Raw genomic sequence first — 19,768 nt, 5'->3', positions numbered from 1 at the left:
TGCAGAAAGACACCGCCATCTGCTGGTGAGTTCACCGTGCACAGCTGGAAAAGAAAAAACCCTCCCAGTAATTTTCAAACACGTTGATTTACTAATATTATAAAACAACGCCAACATGCCATAGACTAAGACTTGATATTTAAAAAGCTTGGCTTAATATCCCAGATCAAAGGTTAGAAAAACTACATCACGGACAAAATTTTTATAATTTGTTGTTTTATGTTGGTTCAATTTGAATAAAAAAGCCTAGGCAATAAGTTATGCAATTTTGAGTTAATTCAATGAATTTGATGCAAACTATTTGTGTTGACTAATATTTTTTTAGTTGAATAAACTCAAAATTTTAAGGCAACCAGGTAACTTAACTTATTTTTTGAGTTGAAACAACATGGTTTATTTTACAGTTTGGAGTATGCTTAGTTTAGATGTAGCCTGAATTCGCATTTGATGGACATATAGCCATATCGATTTGTGAATGGTTTATAAAAACAACAACCATTTTAGTGGAAACTATGATTACTATGGTATTTCCTACTAGGGGTGCGCAAACAACACCCACGGCCTCAATACGGGAAGAGATGCGCGTGCACGAGTCGGTGTTTTCACGACTCCTCCTCAACCTCGAGCCAGGTAGTTTCAACGTTTTTGAACACGAGTTGTGATGTTTCAGGATTTCCCTGTGATGCGTGTGATGCACACCCATCTACACTGCGCGCGAGCCAATGCGTTCACTAAAGTTTACTAAAGTAACGCCCTCTTGTTCATAGCAAAGTTATTTACTTCGGTAAACTTCCTCAAATATGCCGTTAAGCCATTAACTTCCTCTCTTAGGGGTGAACTCTCTTACAGGGTCTGCACTTCCTACAAACTTCAAGAAGCAACATCCACAGCTGCGGGATTACGCGCAATAGGATCATCTGCTATGTTTGGTAAGACTCGTTATAACGTATTGATCTGCACATTGTGTTGTTTAATAGCCGTGTTAAATACATCGTTAACCATTTAAATTAAAGAGAAAGACACTTGTTTTAATTTAAAAACATATATGCACTTACCGAAGAGCAACTGCGCATTGACATGTTTGTAAATCGTATCGTACGTGGTTGCGTTATAATTCACGCAATGTTCTCGCTTTCGACCATAGCTCGATACTTAACCAATGATGAGGGAAGTTTAATGTGTTTCGAGACATCAAAAATACGGGCCACTCCCATACAATAACGCAGGAGATAATGATGTACTGTAAGCAAGATTGACAATAACTTTTGCATAAATATGTATCTAACCATCCAGTTATTATTGTTATTAAATGATTACATATACGTATTATTGGTGTTCTGTGAAATATGTTTTTCCGAAACTGCGGCTGTACAGATATAGAAACCTATGATATGCAATATAGCCCCTATATCAAATGATTGGGAAATTATGCAAATGCTGAGAAAAAAAGAAGACTGGGTTTTCCACAGGGAATGAGGAACTGAAAGACATCCTCATTTTAAGAAATCCAAGAGGGGGAAATGTCAGCATTTAAGAACCGTAGCAGGTCCACTTGAATCCGTTTTTCCTTTATTGCATGTCAGAAACCACATCTGCTTTAGCTTTTGAAAAAGCTGGCAAGACGTATCATGTTTTAACCAACTGCGGCCATTCACGTTAGTGTAGATAAAGGCCCATTTGTGAGCGATTCTTCCACCCTGATGCATCAAAGTGGATGGCGGGGCAATTCAGCTAAAACCCTGGGAACATTTTTGTGTGAATTTCCTAATATGTAGATACCATTACAAAACAGCTAGAATTTCTGAATGAAAGGCTCATAGTGAGGCATCTTCCATCGTTTGAGTGAGTCATTGGAAAGATGAGACTTGCTGTGTCATAGGTTGTGGTGACAGTTCCCGTGATCATCTTCTTCTCATTTCTACATGCACAGGTGTGCAAATACAGACGGATAGAAATGTAAATGCGGTCCGTGTGTAGTCAAGATCAGACTTTAAATCAGACTGTAGTGTCAGTTTTGAATGTGTAAATGTGTAAAAGAGAGAAAACCACTTCTAGTTTTGTTTTCTTTCTGCAAGCTTTGCAGTCTTGTATAGGTTCTGCTTTTGCTACGAAACCTCAGGCATCTAGAATTGTCACTACTCTGATTGCTTATATCAATAAATGTTTTCTAATGAAGATGCTATACTGCTCCACCGGTCTTTTTTCATTGTTTGATATCACTAAAGATGATTTTTGCGGTGGTGTTATAAGATATTAATGACAGGAATGCAGACTCCACCCAGACTAGTCTGTCAGTGTTGTTTCTCTGAGCTCTTGGTTGAATGACCACATTGGCTAGTAACGCCTTGTAGAAGAGGGCAGGGCTTGGAGGATTTTTCTCTGTGAATGTCTCAGGAGATTGGGCCGAGTCTGTCTTACTCCTTTCTCCTGGGGTCAAACATGTGCCAGACCTTTGGAATAAGTGAGAAGTGAGAAAGAAAGAAAGAACTTTGCATTCAGCTCCTCAGCTCTGTTTCTTGTTGATGTGCAAGATTCCATTTTGCTCTCACATTTACTAAAGAGAAGTTGGCCTGGATGCCATGGTCACTATTGAGGGAATAGCCGTAACGTGGCAAATATGGAAATAATCACACAGCAACATTAAGTCGAAACGGCACATTTAAAGGGATAGTTCACCCCAAAATGAAAATTCTGTCATCATTTACTCACCCTCTTGTAATTTCAAACCTGTACGAGTTTCTTTCTTCTGCAGAACACAAAAGAAGATATTTGGAAGAATGTGTACATAATTTGAACAGAATGATTTGTGCCAAAACTACCTTTAAAAGTGCTGGTAAATACGCCTCAAATGAAAGCGAATAGGAAAAATGCCTTTTGTGTTTACGTATTGTATGCAATTTGAGGAAGTAAACTGTGTGATATTTGTTACATGTGAATTATTTGTATATATTTGTAATAAAATAGGCACAGCTTATTACTAGAGCAAAATAGAAGGAACTGTCTGATACTGTATATTCAAAACATTGTTTCACAAAGGCCCAAACGACATCAACGCTACATATTTGCATGAATATAAACGCTTAGGTTTTCTCTTTGGTCTCGTTCCTTCGTCACTCTTTTTGCATGTGTAAATCTCTCTTTCCACTAATCCATTCCCACACACAACCTAACAAAGCACCATCCACTTTTTTGCATTGATATGTTTGTCCATGAAAAAAAATCATGCCATAATTTACCAAGTCCCATCCATTTACTGTAAGCATCCTGTACTAATAAACACTGATGTGTGTGTCTTTCTCTACAGACTGCTAAAGTTAAGTGTTCATCCTTTGGGTCAGGTTGAGTGGTTTCTATCATGCAAAGCATCAAGTGTGTGGTGGTGGGCGACGGAGCGGTAGGAAAAACCTGCCTGCTCATCTCTTACACCACCGGAGCGTTTCCCAAAGAATACATCCCCACCGTGTTTGACAACTACAGCTCCCAAGTCAGCGTGGACGGGCGCACCGTCAGCCTCAATCTGTGGGACACGGCGGGTCAGGAGGAGTACGATCGCCTCCGTACGCTCTCCTACCCGCAGACCAACGTCTTCATCATCTGCTTCTCCATCTCCAGCCCCCCGTCCTATGAGAACATCAAGCACAAATGGCACCCAGAGGTGACGCACCACTGTCCCACTGTGCCTATCCTGCTGGTGGGGACCAAAAGTGACCTGCGCAATGATGCGGATGTGCTGAAGAAGCTGAAGGAGCAGAACCAGACACCCATTACGTCGCAGCAGGGTCAGGCGCTCGCTCGCCAAATCCATGCCATCAAATACCTGGAGTGCTCAGCACTCAACCAGGACGGCATCAAGGACGTGTTTGCAGAGGGAGTGCGAGCTTTTCTCAGTCCTCAGCCTGTGGTTAACAAGAGGCCGTGTGTACTCCTCTGAGAACACAGATAGTGGTATTTTAATTGAATTACACAGTGGAATGCATAGGAATGTTGGGAATGTTAGGAATTCTGTGAATGGTGAACAAGAAACACAGCCTTAACCTGTGAAATTAGAAATATGCATAATGAAGTTATGAAACTAAAAAAAAAAATTTTTGTTTTGTTATTTTTGTGTTAAGATCCCCACCAAAGTTAGAGAAAACGATAAGCGTGTTCTTTGTTTACTTTGGCAAATAATTTGGTTATGGGGGAGAACAAATCTTGATCCTCTTTGGGGATTTTACTAGAGATGCACCGATACTAAATTCCTCCACCCATACCGATAGCGTCATATCTGCCGATACCGATATTTCTTAACTTTCTGAATGTTATTCATTCATATTGACTATTAATATTGAACATCAAACTGGTGATGTTTCTTAACATTTTCTATACACAGCACAAATTCATTGCATTTCCCTGTCATCTTTTGATTGACAGGATATATCGGCCCTGATCATCGGCTGTTTTGAAAAATTGCTTTCATCGATACCGGTTATTGGCCGATATATCGATGCATCTCTAGATTTGACTAAACTACCTAACAGTTTGATAGCATCTTTGGGTATCAGAATACATCCATAAAAACAACTAAGAAAAATAATACAGTTCCTTTTTAGTGTTTGTAGCTTTAGTAATATATCATTTTAGTTCTAATTTTTTCACAAGAACGGAATCTGAGAATATAGTATATAAATAGGTACTAATATAATAAAACTTGTTATACCCACAGTGCTTGTTCTGTGAATGGGGTACATGTCCTTGAGAACAGGCCAACAAGTAGTGACCTTATAGCTGTAATGTGGATATTTTATGCTGGATTCTCCGCTTTACTTCCATGTGGTGTGGATCTGGCAGTTCATTCAGGAAACAAAGGCCTCAGCATCTATTCTTCATTCTTTTCATCTGCACCACAACAGGGTGGGGCTTTGAAATCTTATTAGCAAACTTTCATCATGACTGATTCAGGAACAACTCATGATATTGACTTTTGTCATCATTTATTCACCCTCATGTGGTTCAAAACCTGTATATGACTCTTTATTCTCTGGAACACAAAAGAAGACGTTTTGAGAAATATTTCTCAGTGGGCAATGGAAGTCAATGGGGTTCAATGTTGTTTGATTACCAACATTCTTCAAATTATCATATTTTGTGTTCTGCACAAGAAAGTCAAACAGGTTTGGAAGGACATGAGGGTGAATAAATGATGAAAGAATTTTCATTTTTAGGTGAACTATCCTTTTAAGTAGCAGTCAACACAATCACAAATGAGCTTTACGAAGCTTGAAGTGAATGTATATTTTTACATTGTCTTCAGCGTTGCTGTGTATGTCAGATTTTTAAGCATTGTACTTTCGTGTTCTTAAATGATTTGCCTCTTTTGTTTTGTCCATTAGCAAAGGCGTGTGCCTTGCTACTGGTAATAAAACAGCTTTGATCTCTTTTCTCTTTGATGCTCTAATGTACATCGTGGCTTATGTAACTGCATTAACCACACTGCATTAATGACTGTGTGAACATATGCTTTATTCTCCATAGTAAAAAAACGTAAACAAAAAAAATACCCGAGTGAATTGTGATCAAACCAAAACATGTGTTCCACAATCTGTAGGTGTGCTCTTGGCCAGAATGACCGACCATTAATGTCTCATCATCATGTGAAAGCAATCATTTCCAAGCATTGAATTTCTGGTCAGTGAGTTAGACATTTAGAAGTGAAGACAGGACTTGGACAGGCTGATGTATGTTATGATATTTCTCATGAGAACAGAGCAGTGCAAGGAATAACTGTTTTAGTGACTCCATGTATCATTAAATGACAATTTTTGTGCATTTTTGTTTGTCTAAATAAAACCTTTGGCTTCTTTGAAACCTTCGAATGTCTGTTATTTCAACTTCCTCCACATTTAACATGGTTTTGAAATGAATGATGAAAATCAGCTTATGAAATTCACACATGAACTTTCACGTCTGAGTACTCTCTTTTAGAAATTGTAATGAAAGAAATGTAATCATGTCACTTGTTAGCAAGGTTATTTTAGTTGACTAAAATTAAAACTTTGAAAACGTTCCTGTTCATTGAAATAAAATAAAATATTGACCTTAAAATTATTGGAAAAACGTAACTCAAGGAAAAATTGAAATGTTGCCTCAAAAATAAACTGAAGTAAGTAAACTTTAATGAACTATAATAAACTGAAGTAAATTATAAACAAAAACTAAAATAAAACTAAAACATAATTAATTTTATATAGCAACATTAAAAATAAACCAATAAATAATCAAATGATAAAAGCATATACCAAAATTGCTAAAACTTTAACTAAAATGAACACAAAAAACTAAAAATATAAAAAATAAAAGCTAATTTAAAATATTAATAAATCTAAAATCCAAACTATAAAAAACTCTGCTTGTTAGGAAGTCACAAAGAAATAAAAGGTAAATTAACTTTCCAAAATGTATCCCGCTGCCATATTCATTTATACAGTCTGAAAGAGGAAGTGAGTATATTATATTCAAATACATTAGTCAGCTATATAATTCCTTATCTCACTTTGATAGCAGCACACGAGGGAGATGGGAAAGAAAAACAGAACTTGATATCTGTTTTCCTCTGTTGTCTGGTCTCTTTCTCTCTCTCTCTCACACACACAAATGCCTAGGCTGAGCTGTTCAGGCAAGTTACAGTTCAAACAAATCTCTTAGGGTTCTCATCACTGAAATTTTACAAATACCTATAGTGAGTCTATGCATGTGCTACTTCACCAAAACAGAATTTTATGGCAAAAGATTGCTTAACTAAATGGTCAGTGAATTTGGGAACGCTGGAGAGGGATTTCCTCAAGCTCTTCAGCATGCAAGCTTCCTTAATCTGTGTTCATTTCTGAATAAACAGCGCACTCCCAATTTGGCATCAGTTTGAATTCATGTCTTCCTGCTTATCTCCACCCTCTCACTTTCCATATCTGATTTTTTTTCTCTGCTTTTTTCTCGGAACAGCTGTAATGTTTACCAGTAGTAGCATCACTCACTGGCGCACGCTCGCTCTCATTTGACAGGGAAATGAGCTCCTGGTACCCCTGTTTGTTTTCCGAGTGCTAACAGAGACTCTTTTGTCTTTGTAGCTCCATTCATTTGTTTACCTGCGCTCACGGTTTCAACTCGTGATGACAGTTAGCTGCAATATTACTCAGATTTTTAAACTCAAGATAATCTTTGAAATGGGCAATTCCACGTAAATGTCTTGTAATAGGTCAGATGTATACTAAATGTATACTACTAGGTCAGATGTCAATATTTGGTGGTTTAAAAACTCATGTGAAGCTTTTAAATAGAACGCTGTTTTTAAAGAATAGTTTTCTATAGTCAGGTAGGTGAACTGTCACATCCATAACGGTCCATATTGGGCACATGAAAATTTCGTGGTCTATGAAAAGTCATCCCTTCTCAATTGTTGGGTATTATTGCTTCTGGTTTATATGTTTTAATTCACAGAAATCCCAACTATGTTGTCTTTCAAAAACGTGCCTCCTTTTTTGTCATATCCAAACATATGAATTTTTCTCTTTTTTTAAATAGACAACTCGTAGACTGACATTCTTCTGATGTCTATCATCAGGGGTTTAGTCAAATATAAACAGATGATTCAATATATTGATAAGAAATACCTTCTATGAAAATTAATATTTCAATTTTTAACTGAAAATGTCACATCCATAACGCTGGAAGTGCCCCGATGTTTAAGACAATTCAAACATTATGAAAGTGCTTCCAGATATTTAAACGTTAATTAGGAATAGACTTGAATGATTCTTTTACACAAATTTACCCATTTGATCTGCCCAACTATAAAATAAAGTATAAAAAGTTAACAAATGAAAAAATGATGCATAATGTACAAAATGATCCGTGGTTATTTATATCAAAATATTTATTTGACACAAAAACGAGTTTGGTACATCAAAATGAGCATTGTTATATACAGAAATGTTCACAATATCATGCTTAACATAAAAAAGAATGCCTTTAAAAATCCAATTCAAAATCTGTGAAACACAAGTCACATGTCACGCTGCGTTATAGCAGTCCTTGCGTATAAAACATGGCAACTATCACATTTTACATGTTCTAAGGCCTATAATAAACATCGTTTAACAGTATAAATAAGTACGACCTTACCAATGCTCTTTAGCCAATAAAAAGAACAGGAAGTGCAAATAAACTTTTCACATGATTGACACTAGCAGTCACAAAGGAAGAGAGAACTGTCTGGTGTGAATGAACTCCTACTAGTATTAGTCAGCATGTGTATGATCTGTTGTGTTAAAGGATGTTGATACACAAGCAGTTCTCACTGTTACAGCTACACCGGTGAAACAGCAACTGCATATACACTGACAACACATTACAGTCTCTTCCTTTATACATTTGCAAATAATGAGCAAATATTTAACAGGCGCTCCTGAACAAGAACTAGAAAGAGAAACGCCACTTTACATTTTTATTACACTAAAAGTGATTAAAAGATAATAAATTACTGAACATTTTGAGGACAAAATAAGCAGACCAAATACACCCATGAGTTTCCTCTACGTGGAAACAAATTAAAATAATCATTTGAAATCTTTTTTAACACCTGTAATAAAAATTGAATGTAAACTGTCTCGTACACGTATACCCAAATCATCCTCAGCATGATGGTCGATATGAGAGCCGTAGTGTCTCAAGTTCTAGGAATATGATGTAAGCGTTCACATCCTGTATCAGAAGTGTTTTCCCTCTGGAGGTGTTGCAACAATCACCTCTTTACCTCCAAAGTCCCGGTAGGCAGTCATGTGGAAGGCCATGTTGGAGAGCACGACCAGATACTCACAGAAAGCAAAGAGTGTATAAACTGCCACAGACAGGTAAGAGAACAAAGTTAAACACTAGTTTAGGTTGTCTAAACCTCAACAAATTACTTTTTGCTCTCTGCAATACAAGAGTGATTTTTTGATCTTGGCTGTTTTTCCATATAATGAAAGTAAATGGGGACTGGGACTGTCAAGCTCCAAAAGGAAAATGTTTTATACAATAATCTGGAATGTGTTCTTCTAAAGTCAGGCTGTAGAAATGAATCTGATGTCCCAGAACACAATTTTACTTCCATGATACGGAAACACAAAGATATTCTTTAAAAATGTACCTTTTATGCTCCATGAAAGGGAGAAAATCATATAGGTTTTAAAAGGGATAGTTCACCCGAAAAATTAAAATTCTGTCATCTTTTATTCACCCTCGTGTCATGCCAAACTTGTATGACTTACTTTCTTCTGTGAAACACAAAAGAAGATATTTTGAGAAATGTCTCAGTAGTTTTGTGTACATTCAATGGAAGTCAATGGGGGCCGATAATGGTTGGTTACCAACGTTCTTCAAAATATCTTCTTTTGAGTTCTACCGAAGTCATTCAGATTTGAAATGACACGAGGGAGACCAAAATGAAAGTATTTGAATTTTTGGGTAAACTATTTCTTTAAGGTGAGAAATAATGCATTGTTTAAGTGAATATGATAGACTTTTAAGATTTAAGAACTTAATGTGAAAAAAGTGGCAGATTCATGCTTGTAAAAACGGTAAAACAGGAACAAATGGTTAGTAAAACATGGGTGGGGTGAACGACAGAGAATACCCAAGATGTTGCACTCACTTCCTGCTTCACAGTAAGTGTTGTGGCGTCTGAAGAAGTAGAAAGCCAACAGGCAGAAACAGCCGTTGAAGAGAAAGAGGCGGAACTTATGGCGGTATGACATCATCTCCTGATGTCACAGACGGTTTGAGTGGATGGAGTGAAGAAATAATGGAGGCAAAAATTTAAAGACACAAAATGTCATCAGTTTTCTTTCTGCAACACGATGTGGTGCAAGCAGGTGGCATGATGTTCTGTAAAAGTCTATCTTAACCACTTCCCCTGAAGTACAGAAACTCAGCTGCACTTTCATAGCGCTTGAAATATAATCATAAACTGCGGTCTCTTACACTTTGACTACCATGTTCTCAGCCACCAGCAGAAGCAACACCTTTTAATACAGCTACGCTTGTGGTGTCAAGATTGGAGCAGTGTTATGAATGTACAAAAATGATAAGAATAATTCAATGTGACTGCAAAGTGTAAAATGGTCATTTACGGTAAACTCTATTTATATGACGATTGACCATAATGAGGCAGAAACCATGTAGTTAGATTAGTGTATACTGCCCTCTGCTGATCTGTGCATACTACAGAAAATAGTAATACAGAATAAAATACAGAAAGCTGATTTACCTCTGCACTGAGGGAATACTTCGCGATCACTGACCACAACCTACAGGTGCATAACATGTGGAATAAAGAGCTGCCAATAAATATGATAAAGCCGCTTTTATGGACATCTGTGGAGCGCATACAAACATGTTACACATAAGACAGAAAGGAATGTTGAGGTTAGTAAATATAATATATAGTAAATATATAAAAATATATAGTAAATATAAATCACAGTGAGCTGCGAGGTGAATCTCACAAAGAATTGAAATAGTGTCATCAACATTTTGTATTCTCATAAGAATCGCCTGTAAAATAATTCTATTGCAGGACATATTTTTGGTATATTTTTCATTAATTTTATATTTACATACTTTCATATATTTTAAATTCAAATCAGAAATTAAATATTGGCGTTAATATGCATAGCAGTTTTCTGAGACAGAAGTTTGCAATGACCCAGTGAACCGCAGCAATCAACTTTACGTTGGTACCGTGATGTATTTCTGTGTCAAATGGAATCCTGAATAAAAAAAGGAAGGTGAGCTTTGTGTTTCCACTGCAAATTGACTGGATCTAGAAAAGTCATCTAGAAGTACTTTTTGGATAAAGATTACAAAGGCATTTTTTGTAGATTTACGCAAGTAAACAGGGTCCATTTTGATTTCATGGGACTGAAATGAACATGTTAAAGCTGCAATCTGTACATTTTCTAGTTAAAAACCACCAAAGCACAGTTGTTGAGTGAGTTTATTAAAACGATTCTCAAGGGTAAGCTTATAATAGTAATAATATAGATAATATATTTCTAAGAACCACACAAGGACAAAATGACTTTACCGACAGGGCTCCCAAATCTGAAACTTGTCATATGAGATTAAAGTAGTATGTGATATCAAATACTTTACATGAATGGTAAAGCATTGATTTAAAACAAAGCTGTATGCATATTTTTATTTATTTAATGTTGTTTTAATGACTTATTCATGTTGCCAGGCTTGGAAGTATGCTTAAAATAAGTACATTTAGGTAAGTTGAAAGTATGCATGTACAGGTGCTGGTCATATAATTAGAATATCATCAAAAAGTTGATTTATTTCACTAATTCCATTCAAAAAGTGAAACTTGTATATTATATTCATTCATTACACACAGACTGATATATTTCAAATGTTTATTTCTTTTAATTTGATGATTATAACTGACAACTAATGAAAATCCCAAATTCAGTATCTCAGAAAATTAGAATATTACTTAAGACCAATACAAAGAAAGGATTTTTAGAAATCTTGGCCAACTGAAAAGTATGAACATGAAAAGTATGAGCATGTACAGCACTCAATACTTAGTTGGGGCTCCTTTTGCCTGAATTACTGCAGCAATGCGGCGTGGCATGGAGTCGATCAGTCTGTGGCACTGCTCAGGTGTTATGAGAGCCCAGGTTGCTCTGATAGTGGCCTTCAGCTCTTCTGCATTGTTGGGTCTGGCATATCGCATCTTCCTCTTCACAATACCCCATAGATTTTCTATGGGGTTAAGGTCAGGCGAGTTTGCTGGCCAATTAAGAACAGGGATACCATGGTCCTTAAACCAGGTACTGGTAGCTTTGGCACTGTGTGCAGGTGCCAAGTCCTGTTGGAAAATGAAATCTGCATCTCCATAAAGTTGGTCAGCAGCAGGAAGCATGAAGTGCTCTAAAACTTCCTGGTATACGGCTGCGTTGACCTTGGACCTCAGAAAACACAGTGGACCAACACCAGCAGATGACATGGCACCCCAAACCATCACTGACTGTGGAAACTTTACACTGGACCTCAAGCAACGTGGATTCTGTGCCTCTCCTCTCTTCCTCCAGACTCTGGGACCCTGATTTCCAAAGGAAATGCAAAATTTACTTTCATCAGAGAACATAACTTTGGACCACTCAGCAGCAGTCCAGTCCTTTTTGTCTTTAGCCCAGGCGAGACGCTTCTGATGCTGCCTGCTGCTGACCAACTTTATGGAGATGCAGATTTCATTTTCCAACAGGACTTGGCACCTGCACACAGTGCCAAAGCTACCAGTACCTGGTTTAAGGACCATGGTATCCCTGTTCTTAATTGGCCAGCAAACTCGCCTGACCTTAACCCCATAGAAAATCTATGGGGTATTGTGAAGAGGAAGATGCGATATGCCAGACCCAACAATGCAGAAGAGCTGAAGGCCACTATCAGAGCAACCTGGGCTCTCATAACACCTGAGCAGTGCCACAGACTGATCGACTCCATGCCACGCCGCATTGCTGCAGTAATTCAGGCAAAAGGAGCCCCAACTAAGTATTGAGTGCTGTACATGCTCATACTTTTCATGTTCATACTTTTCAGTTGGCCAAGATTTCTAAAAATCCTTTCTTTGTATTGGTCTTAAGTAATATTCTAATTTTCTGAGATACTGAATTTGGGATTTTCATTAGTTGTCAGTTATAATCATCAAATTAAAAGAAATAAACATTTGAAATATATCAGTCTGTGTGTAATGAATGAATATAATATACAAGTTTCACTTTTTGAATGGAATTAGTGAAATAAATCAACTTTTTGATGATATTCTAATTATATGACCAGCACCTGTAAATGTATGTTTTATTTTGTGATTATTTTTTAATAATCGTTTTTATTATTTTTCTTTCTTTCTATAGATTCTAGATGCAAGTTAGCTTATGCTATACTCTCTGTGTGCAATACGTATTTTTCAACTTTTGATGCATGTACATTTCAAACAGTCACTTACTGTAAGTCTCTGTGGAGGAGACGTAGGTGAGCAGAAGAAGTCCTACGTTTTCGCTGAGAGCTAAGAGGAATGTAAGGACACTGAGAAGCTGCTCTGTGAGTCTTTTTGTAAATCTGCCTCGGTAAAAGCTCAGGTACGCTGCTGCCATCAGGAACCGCGGGGCTGAATGCAGGCCGATGCTGAAGCGCCAGATGTAGCGCTCCGGTGTCAGACTGATGGCCGCGCTGATGGATGGGAGGTAGTTAGCAACCTGTCAAACAGTTTGTGTTAACAGAGAAATAACAGACAGTTATAACTGTGGAGTTCACATTTATTGCTTTGTTAAATGTAACAATGTCAAATCGTAATTGTTAACTTTTCTGTATGAATATGGCAGCGGGTACTCACTTGGCAGTGCGTGTAGGTAGCAGCATTGTAGTGATTGAGCATTGACAACACGATGCAGGTGATGAGGCCGAGCAGAGGCAAACACACCGTGATCACCGCAAAACGGGTGAAAGGCACTCGGATGAGAGGCTTGTCTCGATCCACAGATCCGTACGGAACTTGTTGCATCTTCCCTGATCCGATTACACCCCCAGCCGTATCAACAACAACACGGTATGCAGTCCATTCAGGGAGCAATGATGTCATGCCAGCGTCCTTAACCACATGTCTGACATTTCTAAGCGATATAAAGTTCGTGAATTAAATTGGCCGTGGACCATGAGTTAACGTTACACACTTTGATTGATCGATAACGTGACCCCGGTTTCATGCCATCATTTTGCCCTGTGATTTTAACACAATGTGAGTCCTTAACCAAGCGACATACAATACCGTCACAACCGTAAATGTAATATTGTCAGTTAACGCCAAAAACATTCACCATCTCACTGCAAACGTGTGGCTTGTCACGAATACGACTTCCGGTTTGCGTTGACTATGATTTTCAGAATTAAAGTCTATGTGCGCACGACTCGTTATTGTAATAGCAACATTTGCGAAATAAAATGTTGTATTTTTATACATTCTTGTCACGCAATATAATACAAAATAAACTGTCCTCAAATTTCTAAAGTATGGATTTGTCAGATGAACCAATGCAATGTAAAAAAACAGGGCTTTTATTATGCACACAATGCCTTTTCGTCAAAGTTTCACTTTTTCCACCAGACGTATTTAGAGAATAAAGACCATTCATTGTGGGAAAATGATTTTTTTGATTGGCTACAGTATGTGTCCCTCTTATAGGACTGTGTACATTACAATAAAGCTTGGCTTGCACCAAATTAAAGTCTAAAATTATTTTTTACACATCAAACCCACAGTGATAAAACAGTCATGTGTAACAGGAATGGCAATAATGCATGAACTTATTGACAGTATTAAAAAAAACTGTATTGCTCATGACATCCAATCACACTGCTTGCTCATCCAGCCAGCCACTAAATCAAGTCACAGGACTGTTTTGGTCAACCTGGTGCATCACCCTATATTTAAAACAGGCCTTCATGACATGTTAAATACAACAACAAATCCATTTTCTTTTAAAGAAAAACAAAATGCATGAGGGCACACCACTGTCCTTTCTTTGAAATGGAAAAAAATAATTCTGCGCAATTTTTCATTCATTCTGAAAAATTCTTATTCCAACAGCTCACTGGAAGTTAGTACAGCTCTTGGAAAAATGAGTAATAGAACATCTGCAATGTCTGTTGAAGGGCAAAAAGCGGGAATGTAGGAATGTTTTTCATCACATATGTGAAGGTCTCTCAGCACAGTTTTATAAAGGCGTTATTCAACTCTCCCGCACTGCTTTGTCTTAAATATCATTCCTCCATCACCCACACTTTCTCCACCAACAATAAGAGTCCCTCAGGCATCACTGTCCGAGCCGTCGCTGCTGTCTCGACTGATCTCGATCTGCAGCGAGGGAAGGTTGTCCAGCCTGCTTTTCTTCATCTTGTTGGTCTGCTGTTCCTTCTGCTTAATCATTGCTCCCCATATTTTTTGCAGCTGAGAATCATCCTCTTCATCATTGTCTTCATCAGTTCCATCAGATTCGACATCATCTCGCCGTCGCATTCCTCGTGATGAAGACGCCCGAGAAGAAACCTTGTGATCGTCGTCACTTTCCTTGTGAGATGGGCCGAGGCGGCTCCACAAGCCCCCTGGAAATAGAGACACCGTGAACATCAGACGTTCTCTGCTTTAGAAAAACAACAGGTGTGTAGTTACATGGCGTACCTGTTTTCTTATCTTTTGAAGACTCTGAGTAGATACTACGCCCCTCGTGTTTAGCCACACCCAGCCTGCTGCGCACATCAGTCAACGGCTCTCTACGAGAGACTGCGTTTCTAGAAACGACAGGAGAGACAGAGCGACATCTTTCTGGAGAGTGTGCTCTCTTACCTAATCTCTGTCTCACATCTGTTAAGAGAATGATAAACCGATGCATCAACCACACATGCTGCTGCTGTGTTTTAGGAAAACATTAAAAAGTATAGCTAGGCGTCTCACCGGTCTTTGTGCTAGAAGTTGCTGGTGGGCGTGAACTCGGCTGAGAGAGTCCCTGCCTCTTTTCCTCCAGTAACTGTCTCACATCTGTCACTTTTTCTGATTTAGATTTGCTGCTGCCACCAATGCGATTCTTAACACTGCCACTTGTGTCACTATCTATAGAGTTTCTAGAAAAGGGTAAAAAGATGCACACGTGAAAGATGATCAGAATTCAGAAAGAATGCGCAACGTGTATGTTGGTTATAATAACATGGTTCAAATTGATTTTACAAACTTAAAGTTCAAGTCAATACATACATACCAACATATTATACATCAAAGCATTAACCAATAGAATTCCGGTATAAATATTTCTCACCGTAGACTGCGAAGATTGGTTTCTACCTCATCGGCATACATGGTCATTTTCATGCTCTTCTTAGGCGAAGGTGTTGAGATCATCTTCAGTTCCAGGTCATAATCCATCTCGTCTGAATCTGAAGATGCAGGCGACACTCCTAAACGACTACGCACACCCCCTTCCGTCAACCGCGGACCCAGTTCCCTTTCACCCCGATCTTTGTACTCCACCACTCTATCATCAGCATCCATATCCTCATCTCCATCCTCCTCCTCTTCTTCCTCCTCCTCTTCCTCTATAGGCTCCTCTGGCAGATTCACCAGGTCAGCTAAGACAGGAATAAAATGTCAATGAGCTTGTGCTTCTATGATAGAGGTTACGATCAAGTTCATTTACTCACGCTCAAGTTGTTCCTGTAAACCAACAGTTCTTGGCCACCATTGACTACTATAGTAGGAAAAATTGCTTTATAAATTTCTTTGTTCTGTTGAACACAAAAGAAGATGTTTTGAAGAATGTAGAAAAGCAAACAGTTCTGGGGCACTACCATTGTAATTTTTCCTGTTATGGTAGTCAATGGGGTCCAAGAACTGTTTGGTCACAAGCATTCTTCCAAATATCTTTCTCGGTGTTCATCAGAACCAAGAAATTTATACAGATTTGGAACAACTCGAAGGTGAATACATTTTTATTTATTTTTATTTTATACCCGTCCCTTTAAGGACGTTTTTCATACCCGAGTGTCTGTGTGTGTAGGGTGGCGTGTGGCCCATGCTGTCTCCAATGAGGGACTTTTTGGTCTTTATAACGTCACGCTGGATCCTCCGCGTGTGATATCGCCGTTTCCTGCACACAATATGAATAGGAGCTACAGAACCCTTACACAACTTTATGTATCCAAATACCAAATGAAATCACATCTTTTGCGCAAACAAACTCAAGTTCTTACCAAGAGTTACTCAAGATGCCTTTCATGCCGCCATAGTTTGGATTCCCATATTTCATGTAGTACCGACTTCTCCTGGCCGCACCCAACTCTTTTTTGTCATCTGCCATACAACAACCAACGGTCACAGCCTGTCAAATGCATCTTTAACAAATTTTCTCCAACATTATATTTTTTAACAGCACAAGCATGTAGGCAATTGAAACACAGTGTCAACACTGTAACACTGCAAATGACCAACAGGCTCCACTCTGTTTTCTCACCCTGGGTGGCAAACCGCAAAAACAGTTTGTTGCCTTTTAAAGGAATGATCGTAGGCCTCAGATCATTGCGAAGAAGGGATTCTCTCTCTTCCTGGGACAGCAGGTCAGCCTGAGATCAAACGACAAAACACAAAAAAAATTCAAATCAAAGTAAAAGAAAATGTCTAATTACCATCAATAACAAGGGATGTGATCATTCCACGTACCTCTGAGGTTTCCAAAGTCTTCTTCACTGTCTCTTCCTCAATATCACTAGCTTTACCCTCACTGCCATCACTGCTTTTGTTCTTGTCTTCTTTCACCACCACCTCATCATCATCATCTACCTCCCCCTCCTCCTCCTCTTCCTCATCATCGTCATCATCATCATCAGATCCTCGGTTCCGTCGGTCTGGGAAATCAAATAACCACAATGCTTAACCACAAAAGATACTATAGGCACACAGAACATATCCATAGAAACATTTCAAATAACAGGACACAAATAAGAAGCAAAACCTTTCTGCGGTTGGACTGGAAGTTCAGAGGGTTTGGAGCTGTCTGCGCTCGTGACCTCTTCTTTGTCAGGCATTCGACTCAGGTTAATAAGAGCTCTGGCTGGAGAGATGTCGTCCAGCCACACCACGTTGCCTGGAAACAGAATAATTTGACTAGAAGCACTGCAGATCAGCTCTAAAACAAAACATTTGTATACACTTAAATGTATTATCATGACAGGTTATGACATCACAACGTTGTTTGTTTTCATGATACTCTACTTACAGGACGCGTCATCTATCCATTCGATGTGGGCAGGCGGATACTCTTTAAAGTAGCCGAAAATATCCTGAGTACTCATGTCATCCACCCCGCTCAGGTATAGGGCTTCCAAACGCACATTTGGGATAGCTGAAGAGAAAGTATACAGTCACCGAAAACGCAAGGCATGAGTATGCATCAATTTGAACATTTTATAACAATACTTCATAAAAAAAATTTACTACAGGAACCATAGTTTTATCATGAAATTTGGAGCAAAATATGGTAATAAAAAGATTATAAACAGATTTATTGGGTGGGTTTAAAGCAACAGTTCCCAAAAAACGGACAACTCTGTCAGCAGCCAATGACACAACTACTACAATATTTAGTTTTAATGAACATTCCTCGACAGTAATGAAAGCTTTCTTACATTTCTTTACCAACTCCCTGTCCAGAGCAAAATTCCTCCTCGTCAGATTTTCTTCAGCTTGGAAATGAAATCTTCTGGCTCGTTTCTCTTTCTTCTCTATGGCCTCCTAGACATTGACCGATGTGGTGAACAACAGGTTGCATACTATACTATTCATATATATACACACTATACAGACTGACAGCCTTGACTTACCTTAGATGTGACATCGATTCCAGTGATAAAAGTACCAGCCTTGTTTTCATACCGTCGGCTGGTGTCCTGTGGAAAGACACATCAGTTAACGTTAGTTAATCAGTTAAACCCATGTGAGAAACACAGACAGCTGAAACAAATCACAAGGCAGTCATGAAGTGTATGTTTATCTTTATAACACACATTTCCACTGCCATCTTCATTAGAATAATGCGTAAACGTTTGGTCCAACTCTTAAGAAATAACACCGCGCCAAATAAAGGTCTGTCAGTATCATGAAAAATGGCCCAGAGATGTAAGTTAAGTTACCTGCAAAGCAAGAAGCTCCAGAGCAACAGACCGTTTCTTTTACTTTTCTTTACAGTACGCAAATTAGGCTCAGATGGGTAAACACAGCGTATACCACATCATAGGCAAAGCTCACCCGCTCAAACTGCTCTCAGGTGAGCTACATTTAGCAACCTCTCCCTGAACTCAATAGCGCATCGGGTTCACCAACGGTCGGTCACAGTAACCACGCGAGGCCGCGGTTTGAAACGGGCCTGTAGGCTAACTCACCGGCAACAGTTCTTTTAAACTGCGGCGAACATGAATGGATTCCAGCTCTCCTTCCTCCACCTCCATGGGCTCTGCTCCACGGACGTCTCGATCCGAATCTGACTCGGAGTCGGACTCTGACCTATCAGACGCGCTTTCGGACTTCACGGACACCCGCAGACTGCGCACCTCCGCCATGATCGCTGGCTGCTAACGGCTAATTCTCGCGCCCAATGAAGTGAACGGACGGAGCCTCGCGCTAGCTTTGCTAACTGCAGTGGGCTTGAGCCTCTAGCATTTAGCGCAGAGGGCTGGGATGCAGGAGACGGTAGGTGTGTTCAACTGCATGCGGCGCTGCGCAGACCTACCAACATATGACATAAAAACACCGCGAGAGTGATTTATAAGCATTGCTCACGCAGTACTTAGATGTCATATATTGATCAGTCTGCTTTGAAAGTTGAAACTCGACTGCGAACAGCCCTCTTTTAAATAAAGTTTATTGTAGTATGAGGTCATTTTAATAATATATATATATAAAAAAAAAAGTAAAATAAATGCAGACATTCTACGCTTTCGCAGTCTTCTATAGAAATTATTTTTTGGGCCATTTTACCCTTAGCTGATTTTTTTTTTCAGAAGTCTGTAGGATTTTAATACGTCGGGGAAACGGCAACTTATAGAAATAAGATGAAGATTCTAATATAATTGCTATGAATTCCTTTCATTGTTTCTTTAGATTGATTTCAGATTTTTTATGTTCAGTGTTGGGTAAATTACTCTG

At 38.7% G+C, this 19,768-nt stretch overlaps 3 protein-coding genes across 4 annotated transcripts; 1 reads left to right on the top strand and 2 right to left on the bottom strand.

Moving 5' to 3' along the window:
- Positions 1–638: 638 nt before the first annotated feature.
- Positions 639–5,847, top strand: rhogb (ras homolog family member Gb). Of its 2 annotated transcripts, XM_057359638.1 has the most exons (3): positions 728–746; positions 832–929; positions 3,305–5,847. In XM_057359638.1, the coding sequence occupies exon 3, from the start codon at positions 3,356–3,358 to the stop codon at positions 3,929–3,931; it is 576 nt and encodes a 191-aa protein (XP_057215621.1). In that variant the 5' UTR covers positions 728–746; positions 832–929; positions 3,305–3,355; the 3' UTR covers positions 3,932–5,847. The 2 variants fall into 2 exon arrangements, with proteins under 2 accessions (XP_057215620.1, XP_057215621.1); XM_057359637.1 differs by having other exon boundaries at positions 639–929.
- Positions 5,848–7,884: 2,037 nt separating this feature from the next.
- Positions 7,885–13,947, bottom strand: pgap2 (post-GPI attachment to proteins 2). The gene is made up of 5 exons (XM_057361077.1): positions 13,418–13,947; positions 13,031–13,280; positions 10,283–10,389; positions 9,668–9,776; positions 7,885–8,872 (listed from the first exon to the last, which is right to left on the bottom strand). The coding sequence occupies exons 1-5, from the start codon at positions 13,661–13,663 to the stop codon at positions 8,742–8,744; spliced, it is 843 nt and encodes a 280-aa protein (XP_057217060.1). The 5' UTR covers positions 13,664–13,947; the 3' UTR covers positions 7,885–8,741.
- A 168-nt stretch (positions 13,948–14,115) lies between these two features.
- Positions 14,116–19,256, bottom strand: ncbp3 (nuclear cap binding subunit 3). The gene is made up of 13 exons (XM_057360304.1): positions 19,006–19,256; positions 18,448–18,513; positions 18,253–18,358; positions 17,844–17,969; positions 17,580–17,711; positions 17,288–17,472; positions 17,082–17,190; positions 16,822–16,921; positions 16,609–16,718; positions 15,891–16,200; positions 15,533–15,699; positions 15,260–15,442; positions 14,116–15,183 (listed from the first exon to the last, which is right to left on the bottom strand). The coding sequence occupies exons 1-13, from the start codon at positions 19,180–19,182 to the stop codon at positions 14,888–14,890; spliced, it is 2,067 nt and encodes a 688-aa protein (XP_057216287.1). The 5' UTR covers positions 19,183–19,256; the 3' UTR covers positions 14,116–14,887.
- Between the last annotated feature and the right edge of the window lie 512 nt (positions 19,257–19,768).

Source organism: Triplophysa rosa, linkage group LG19 (genome assembly GCF_024868665.1).
Source record: "Triplophysa rosa linkage group LG19, Trosa_1v2, whole genome shotgun sequence".
In the NCBI taxonomy this organism is placed as follows: domain Eukaryota; kingdom Metazoa; phylum Chordata; class Actinopteri; order Cypriniformes; family Nemacheilidae; genus Triplophysa; species Triplophysa rosa.
The sequence above is the reverse complement of the archived record's forward strand: the minus strand, read 5'-3'. Positions and strand labels throughout refer to the sequence as shown.